Source organism: Mytilus edulis, chromosome 12, assembly GCF_963676685.1.
Source record: "Mytilus edulis chromosome 12, xbMytEdul2.2, whole genome shotgun sequence".
Lineage (NCBI taxonomy): Eukaryota > Metazoa > Mollusca > Bivalvia > Mytilida > Mytilidae > Mytilus > Mytilus edulis.
This window is the reverse complement of record NC_092355.1, coordinates 2,020,040-2,029,806: the sequence shown is the minus strand read 5'-3', so window position 1 is coordinate 2,029,806 and position 9,767 is coordinate 2,020,040. Positions and strand designations below refer to the sequence as shown.

Sequence of the window (9,767 nt, the reverse complement as noted above, 5' to 3'; positions counted from 1 at the left end):
AATAGTTTTCCATTTAGACTTTCCACCTTTTTCGTTACGTTTCGACGCCATGCCGTGTTCAACGCCGGAAATGTAACTTTCGTATATACCAGAAACAATAACGGATAATGATGATAAGTCCGGAATGTACTTCATGATTTATAGAAAACTTTCAGTTTGAAACCAAATGCCGTTATTTAATGACGTTTCATCAAGTAAAAAAAAACATCATAAAATTGAGAATGGAAATGGGGAATGTGCCAAAGAGACAACAACCCGACCATAGAGCAGACAACATCAGGAGGTCACCAACAGGTCTTCAATGCAACGAGAAATATTCCCGCACCCGGAGGCGTCCTTCAGCTGGCCCCTAAACAAATATATACTAGTTCAGTGATAATGAATATCTGTTTTTCCTTTTAACATTTTATTCATAATTATTTTTTTTTTTTTTTTTTTGGCACGACGAAACGATGTGCACGCAACTGCGTGTTGGCGTATAGGGAGCTACGCGCCTGACGAAATACCTTGGCGCTATAGCATGCATCTATATATATCAAAAAGGCTAAACAATATAAAACGAACATCGCCGATTAATGCATGATAATGAGTTCGATGATATTTGAAACCTTGCAGAAGTCGAAAATGTACACCTTACAATCATATATATATCAACAGACAGTTATCCTAAAGCTTAGCGAATCCGCTATACGGACTTGACCACAAAAATGAATAGTCATCCATGAAATGATGCAAATTCGGGGTCAGGTGAATTCTGTCTGACGGACATGTAGTTTATGGGATCCAATATACGAAATATGGGTATCCTATAACTCGTGATAAGTGAGTACTTCACAGGACAATAAAGCTTCATCCTACAATCATCCAACTATTTTACATTTCATTTTCTGAATATATAAATACTTTGAAATGCTTAAACCTATTGAGGATGTTGACCTATCTAGCTTTTCTCAATACCAATAACAAATATTAATTATGATATAATTGAAGAATAATTTGAACATCTTCGTAGCATCAAATCTTTCACGATCTTCAACTAGAGGCTCTAAAGAGCCTGTGTCGCTCACTTTGGTCTATGTGAATATTAAACAATGGACACAGATGGATTCATGACAACATTGTGTTTTGGTGATGGTGATGTGTTTGTAGATCTTACTTTACTAAACATTCTTGCTGCTTACAATTATCTCTATCTATAACAGTACTTTCTGTGGAAAATGTTTTTGAAAATCTTCAAATTTTAAGAAAATTGTTAAAAATTGACTATGAAGGGCAATAACTCCTTAGGGGGTCAATTGACTATTTTGGTCATACTGACTAATTTTTAGTTCTTACTTTGCTGTACATTATTGCTGTTTACAGTTTATCTCTATCTATAATAATATTCAAGATAATAACAAAAAAACAGCAAAATTTCCTCAAAATTACCAATTCAGGGCCAGCAACCTAACAACCAATTATCCGATTCATCTGAAAATTCCAGGGCAGATAGATCGTGATCTCATCAACAATTTTACCTCTGTCAGATTTGCTCTAAATGCTTTGGTTTTTGAGTTATAAGCCAAAAACTTCATTTTACACCTATGTTCTATTTTTAGCCATGGCGGCCATCTTGGTTGGTTGGGCGGGTCACCGGACACATTTTTTAAACTAGATACCCCACTGATGATTATGGCCAAGTTTGGTTAAATTTGGCCCAGTAGTTTCAGAGGAGAAGATTTTTCTAAAAGATTACTAAGATTTACGAAAAATGGTTAAAAATTGACTATAAAGGGCAATAACTTCTAAAGTGGTCAACTGACCATTTTGGTCATGTTGACTTATTTGTAGATCTTACTTTGCTGAACATTATTGCTGTTTATAGTTTATCTCTATCTATAATAATATTCAAGATAATAACCAAAAACATCAAAATTTCCTTAAAATTACCATTTCAGGGGCAGCAACCCAACAACAAAATGTCCGATTCATCTGCAATTTCAGGGCAGATAGATCTTGACCTGATGAACAATTTACCTCATGTCAGATTTGCTCTAAATGCTTTGGTTTTTGAGTTATAAACCAAAACCTTCATTTTACCCCTATGTTCTATTTTTAGCCATGGTTGCCATCTTGGTTGGTTGGGCGGGTCAACGGACACATTTTTTAAACTAGATACCCCACTGATGATTATGGCCAAGTTTGGTTAAATTTGGCCCAGTAGTTTCAGAGGAGAAGATTTTTCTAAAAGATTACTAAGATTTACGAAAAATGGTTAAAAATAGACTATAAAGGGCAATAACTCCTAAAGTGGTCAACTGACCATTTTGATCATGTTGACTTATTTGTAGATCTTACTTTGCTGAACATTATTGCTGTTTTACAGTTTATCTCAAGATAATAACCAAAAACAGCAAAATTTCCTTAAAATTACCATTTCAGGGTCAGCAACCCAACAACGAAATGTCCGATTCATCTGAAAATTTCAGGGCAGATAGATCTTGACCTGATCAACAATATTACCCCATGTCAGATTTGCTCTAAATGCTTTGGTTTTTGAGTTATAAGCCAAAAACTGCATTTTACCCCTATGTTCTATTTTTAGCCATGGCGGCCATCTTGGTTGGTTGACCGGGTCACCGGACACATTTTTTAAACTAGATACCCTAATGATGATTGTGGCCAAGTTTGGTTAAATTTGGCCCAGTAGTTTCAGAGGAGAAGATTTTTGTAAAAGTTAACGCAGGACGACGACGACGACGGACGACGACGATGGACGACGACGATGGACGACGACAGACGCCGGACGCCAAGTGATGAGAAAGCTCACTTTCGGCCAGGTGAGCTAAAAATACGGTACGTGATCTTTCACGATCCGAAAAAACAATTTTTGTGTAAATAGTTCTTTATTTACCAAGTTTCAGATTATGTTTATACAAAATAACTATGAGAACCATTTGATAAATTCAAATAGAATGCCCTTATTCGGATAAAAGTAGTTTTTCTAGTAGAATTTGTGAAAAAATCATGTTGGTTTACATTTTTTATGTCATTGAAATGTTGAGAAGCAATCTGCCTTTTGTTGTTTTGTAATAACTATGTACTTTTAAAACTGAATATTCTCACATACTGATCATAATGTTGAACCATTTTGACAGACAGTTTTATTTTGTCGTTAATTTGTCTGTTAAATTAGAATATTTATTGACCTTTCACATGTCTTCTCGATTAAATGTCTTTCACGATCCGTTACCAGTCTAACTTTCACGATCGTCTCTCAATACTTGACCGCCGTTAGATATTCTTTCACGATCATTTCTCTCTTTAAACCGAATGACACCCGTGAAGGTATTCAACATTAAAAACTGAACCATGCTTAATTGTATAATTCGAAAATTTCCATGCGTAAACCCTTTTTTTTTCTTTTATACACATTTATTTCCTGATTTTGTATTGCAGAGTCTTCGTTTGTATTTTGTATTACTTGTGTATTAAGTTCGTAACAGGCCAAGTTATTCTTTTTCAAAATCGTCCTGCCCCTTTTTAATCTTCTTAAATAATTCGTTTGATATATTATTTACAATGTAAGTACATCATTACATACTGTCCCTTCAATGTTTCAGTCTAACATGATAATACAGGTCAGAGGCAGATTTCGAGATCCCTTGGAACCCCTCCTATTTTCTTAAAAAAATTGTTTAATTATATAGGGAATAACTGAAGCATGACCGGAGCGCAGACCCCTCTTAGGCAGTCAGTGGGTCCCTACTTATGATCATTTCTGGATCTGTTACTGCAGATTTTACTTTACAAGTATGTAAAGCAAATATTTAACAGTTGTTATCATTAGCTTTCTGTCCTACATAATATTTAACAGTATACAATTCATCATTCCGAAAATATGACGGTGCATAGAGGACAACCATTTGATATTCTTTAGGAAGGCGCAGTAGGAATTTCCTCCGGACGATGATCATTTATTTCCATCTGTTACTATTTTTTTTTTGCGGTAAAGGGTTACATTGCTACATGTGCTAGAGAGGTGTTCCTTTCATAACCTCATCGTAAGATGGGGGAGGGTCATGTGAACTTGGCGGTAAATGATTATCGTAAGATGGGAGTGGGTCATGTAAACTTGGCGGTAAATGATTCACGTGTCGATCAACTGAATCCCTGTCTAGATCTATAGTTTCTTGTTCTGCTATATTTCCAATGGTATCATTTGTTAATTCCTGTCTGTTAAATGTATTTCTATAATTATCATGGATATTCGAGAATCGGTTGTTCACGTGTCGATCAACTGGTTCCCTGTCTAGGTCTATAGTTTCTTGGTCTGTTATACCTCCATTGATATCATTTGTAAATTCCTGTCTGTTTCTATAATCATCATGTATATTCGAGAATCGGTTGTTATTGTTTGTTACCACATAACGTTCAATATGTCTATCTGGATAGTGTATATCTGAAGAATCCATTCGATGTCGATCAACAACTGATGAATTATGTTTACAACATAAACAGATTAACACACTGCCTAATATCCCTATAACGAAAGGAACGACAAAAAATAGTAAAACATACAACCATTGACGACGTCTGCATGCTACTTTCACGTTGTTGTCAACATCTGGGTGCCATGAAAACGGACTTTTACGAACGGCCTCAAAGCATACAGCATACGAATCATAAATAGAACCGTAGTCGAGCTGACAAAGTGTCTGGTCCAGACAAGTTCTCTGGGCTCTATTTACAAGTTTCATGTTCAATAAAGGTTTCGTAAAAATGGCAGACACAAAAGATGTGGTCGCAAGCTTGTTGTAGAAAACGTAATACAAATCTCCAGATTTTGTCATTGTTTTAGGTGGTAATTGAAACGCGTTGTCAAAAGTATTGTAGTCTGTACATAATGAATCTATGACGTAACGAGTTGGCCCATTTATTCCACATCTCGTCCAGGAATCAGTCAGAATACATGACTTAAAGTCCATTAACCTTGTAAATATGTATATCTTTTCAATTGAAGGTGCACAAATTTTTCCAGAAATCCTGTCTCCTTGTTTTAGGGACACCTTTAGGTAGTAAATATCATTTCCCGGAACAGGTGTTTTATTAATTCGACTTACTGTATCTGTAGACCGTTGACATACGTCCTTACTAGATGTTAGTTTGGGTAACAGATATGCATTCACTTCGACTGGATACTTGCTGGTTATATTTACACCGCTGCACCATTTGTTAGAAAACCAGTCTACATAGTACATTTGATCCTGGACTGTTATAACGTCAAATTGATTGTTTTTATGAAGGAGCTGAACTAAACCAGCTGTCAAAAATATAGCTATCAGTACAATCCAAAGAATATAGACTCTGTTTGTATTAGTTATTTTAGTTTTATGTTCTTCTGGTACTTGACCTGGGCAGATAATTGATCCAAAAAATCCACAGCATTTTCTGCAACAGTTTCTCATATTACTTGACATCTGTTATGTCCTGCTCAAACCAAATTTAACATCTGTAACATGAAATAAAATTTATTTTAAAAATTGGAGTTATCTTCCTTTGTCCACAATTGTAGTAAGTTAAAATTAATTTTTAAAATTGGAGTTATCTTCCTTCGTCAATAATTGTAGTTAGTTTAATAATTTTTTTTAAATTGGAGCTTTCTTCCTTCGTCAATAATTGTAATTGAATCACCTAAAATTATTGAATCAACTACAATTATCGACAAAGGAAGATAACCCCAATCTTAAAAATTTATTTTAACAATTACATCATTAATACTTTTAGAACAGATACACTATTACTATTTTTCGATTGGTAAAAAAGCAGAACTCTCGAAAGGTTGAAGTGACACTACCAAAATTCAAACTTGATATGTATTTTGTGGTAATAAGCATTTTGTATAAGTTTCATAACATTAAGTTGAAGCAAACTAAAGTAAGAGAACGGAAAAAGACTTAGGGACGTACATACAATTTATACAAACTGTCAATGTTAGCTTTTCGGTAAGATCGACTTGCAAGTTAGGTGTTGACAAATACACCAAAATTTTCTGACTAAGGTATGCTCTCTAGTCCAGTATCCGAATCCGCCACTATAAACTCATGACTTTTTGTTTATTCGGATGGTGGATAAGAGACACAAAGTGCCTTTTTGAGTCTACCTGAGACGTAGCACTATAGTTGAGTGCAAAAATAGGAAAACCTATTTCTGATCCTTCACCATGCATTTATTCTCGAATGTGCAAATCTTAAAATCAAGCTGTACTCCGCTCAAAGGCACTTGTCTCAGAATGTTTTCCTTATTAATTGAATTTAATCGTTTTGTCTATCTATAGTTATATATATTGATTATGTTAGATGTACTAATGTGTTGAACTCCATAATTTTTATCGTTTCTGAGAGTGAGATGTCATTTCTTTGAAAATAATTTTGTATCGTTTTATTCATCCATTACTTTGTGATTCTTTAATGTTTACTAAACTTATTCAGAGCATTGCTGATTACGTCATCTGAACTTTTTTTCTGAGACAAGTTGAAATGGCTGTGGCTACTCTTATTAAACATGTGATCAAATTCACAGTCGTAAATGCATCCGATATTTAGCAAATATATTTTCACTTTGCTATAGGTCTAAATATGTCATAACTATGTACGATTAAGTATGTATTTCTAAATATTCAAAACATATGAAAGGATGGTTACTTGATGCTTGAACTGTTATCCCCTACCACAAGATTGAATGAGTCCACGACGTTTATTCGTTATCAACAGACCCCAGTTTCACTCCCCTCCCCCTGAAAATAGTGTATTATCATCTATAAGACGTTATGTTGCAGATCATACAATGGGTTACACTTTCCGGTTTCTGCACGGTGTAAAGTTCTACTATTTTATTCCTTTTTCTCTACTTTTTCACAAAGTACATTATGGTGTAATACCACCAAATCATAGTATGTCACATCCGTGCAAACGAAAAAGGGTAGAAAAAAATTTCTTTAGAAAAAGACAGTTGTAGGAAATCCTATATTTCATTACACTGCATTACAAAAATGAGGCATAGATCTTGGGTGTTTCAAAGTACCATTATGTTTTTTATTGTGTTTCTATAAATATTTTGGAAACTAGAGGCTACTTGGTTACTCATATTATGAGCTTGTACACAGTTTTAAAAAAACAAAAGGGGTGATAATTTGATTGGTTAACTTTCAATGATGGTTATTTTCTAATATGCAATGACATGATATGTGAAATTTTGTCTATAGTTCTAGACAGGATTCAACTTTACTAATGCCAAGCATCTCTTTATTTGAAACAAATATTAATTATTAATGAAACAAATTATCGATATAAATTGTGGCAAACATACACATTACAGAGGAGGGCAATACCTCTCTGTGTTAACCTGTTATGGCCTTTCTGTGTTAACCTGTTATGGTCCTTTTCAAGGTGTTGTTAACTGTTTTCATAGAGATCAATTTAAGCTGTTAACTGTTTGCTAACTGTTATTGGCATTTTTGCTTTTTTTGTTAACCGTTTTTGCCAAAATTGAGGTGTTGTTAACATGTTAAAGGACCCCTTATTGCCACCCTCATTACATTATAGGTTAATATCTGGGATCATTGTAGATGTGCATGGATATTACATTTTTGTCGAGCCTTCGACTTTATTCGAAAAAGCGAGACTAAGCGATCCTACATTCCGTCGTCGTCGTCGTCGTCGGCGGCGACGTCCACAAATATTCACTCTGTGGTTAAAGTTTTTGAAATTTTAATAACTTTCTTAAACTATACTGGATTTCTACCAAGCTTGGAAAGAAGCTTGTTTATGATCATAAGATAGTATCCAGAAGTAAATATTGTAAAAATAAAATTCCATTTTTTCCGTATTTTACTTATAAATGGACTTAGTTTTTCTGCAGGGAAACATTACATTCACTCTGTGGTTAAAGTTTTTAAAATTTTAATAACTTTCTTAAACTATCCTGGGTTTGTACCAAACTTAGACAGAAGCTTGTTTACGATCATAAGATAGTATCCAGAAGTAAATTTTGATAAAAAAAAATCCATTTTTTCCGTATTTTACTTATAAATGGACTTAGTTTTTCTGTGGGGAAACATTACATTTACTCTGTGGTTAAAGTTTTTAAAATCTTAATAACTTTCTTAAACTATCCTTGGTTTGTACCAAACTTGGACAGAAGCTTGTTTATGATCATAAGATAGTATCCAGAAGTAAGTTTTGTAAAAAAATAAATCATTTTTTTCCGTATTTTACTTATAAATGGACTTAGATTCTTCCAGTTAACATTACATACAGTCTGCAGTTAAAGTTTTTAAAACATTTATTAGATTCAAAAACTATCCTGGATTTTTACCAAACTTGGACAGAAGCTTATTACAATCAAAAGATAGTATCAAGGGGAATATTTTTATTGATTTTTTTCCTCACTTTTGTTGAGCCTGCGATTTACTGCAAAAGTAGGCGAGACACCGGGTTCCGTGGAACCCTTGCAAATTATTTCAATAGTTTACCTGTGAGACCTGGGTTACTTAGGTATTTAGATATCAGGAAATGATTGTATAAAAATATTTGTTATCGTTAAAAAAGAAAACGTTTACCTGTCGTCAGAGCCCCCTCCCCCTTTTTTACTCGGAAAAGTCGGTTGATTATATAAGAAATTACGAAAGCATGACTGGAGTGGGCTCGCTATAAGGCAGTCAGTGGGCTCCACTTATGAAAATTTCTGGAACCACCACGGATTTGTTCATTTAAACAATTCAAACGCATGTACCCTATCCTATTTATTTTTTCATGAAATATTAACTTGTTGCTATATATAACCATGATAACGATGTTTAGTGCTAATATCGGATACATTTACGACTTTGAATTTTATCAAATCTTTAATATTAACATCTAGTTTAAATATGATCGATCAATAGCCTCATCAATAGCTTTAGATATTTATGTTTGAATCAGCAATCTCATCATAAATCTAAATATTGCGCCATTATTATATGTACAATTACATGAAATAATAAAGCGTAAAAAAAGTAATTTATTCAAGCGGCTCACTCCTACATGTACCTTAGCTCGCCAAAAATTCCCAACTGTTCTCTATTTTTAGATAAAAAGAACCATGACCAAATTGACTGTCTTTGATGTTTTATGTGTGTTGTACTCAATCAAGTGACTCTAGCCATGTCTCTTATCTGTTGATCTCATTGACCAACAGACCTGAATCATTGTATTACAATATATGACTTATAAATAGCAGATCTATTAATACACAATATAAATCTATATGATCTATATATTGATATAAATTATAAAGAAGTATCTAATTGTAAGGATAGTGTATATTGTTTGTGTATTCATTATTTATATAATAACATACCATATTACATTACATGTTGACATTCATTCTTCCCGTACAACATTCACATCAAATGACCTATTTCGAAATATTCTGCAGTATAAACAAAGGGAAATAATTCTAATTTATCATTGTGGTTTCAAACAAGAGGCTCCTTCTGTGTCTGTATAATTTCGTTGAATAAAATTATGTATTTCACAGCACGCAATCTAGCTTAATTTAAGAATAATATGTCCATTCCATCATACACTTTAAGTATATCAATAAAATTGTTTCATCTGTTCCAACACAAATAATATATATGTTCCAGACCGTATGAGTATTTGGACCGTACGCGTACGGTCCGGACCGTATGAGTACTTTTTCAAAATGTCTGCCTGATTTAAAGAAGTTGATCAAGTTTATTAGAT

The 9,767-nt window shown here is 33.7% G+C and overlaps 1 protein-coding gene across 1 annotated transcript; it reads right to left on the bottom strand.

Moving 5' to 3' along the window:
• Nucleotides 1–2,866: 2,866 nt before the first annotated feature.
• On the bottom strand, nucleotides 2,867–9,487 carry LOC139499413 (uncharacterized). The gene is made up of 2 exons (XM_071288089.1): nucleotides 9,379–9,487; nucleotides 2,867–5,491 (listed from the first exon to the last, which is right to left on the bottom strand). The coding sequence occupies exon 2, from the start codon at nucleotides 5,457–5,459 to the stop codon at nucleotides 4,014–4,016; it is 1,446 nt and encodes a 481-aa protein (XP_071144190.1). The 5' UTR covers nucleotides 5,460–5,491; nucleotides 9,379–9,487; the 3' UTR covers nucleotides 2,867–4,013.
• Between the last annotated feature and the right edge of the window lie 280 nt (nucleotides 9,488–9,767).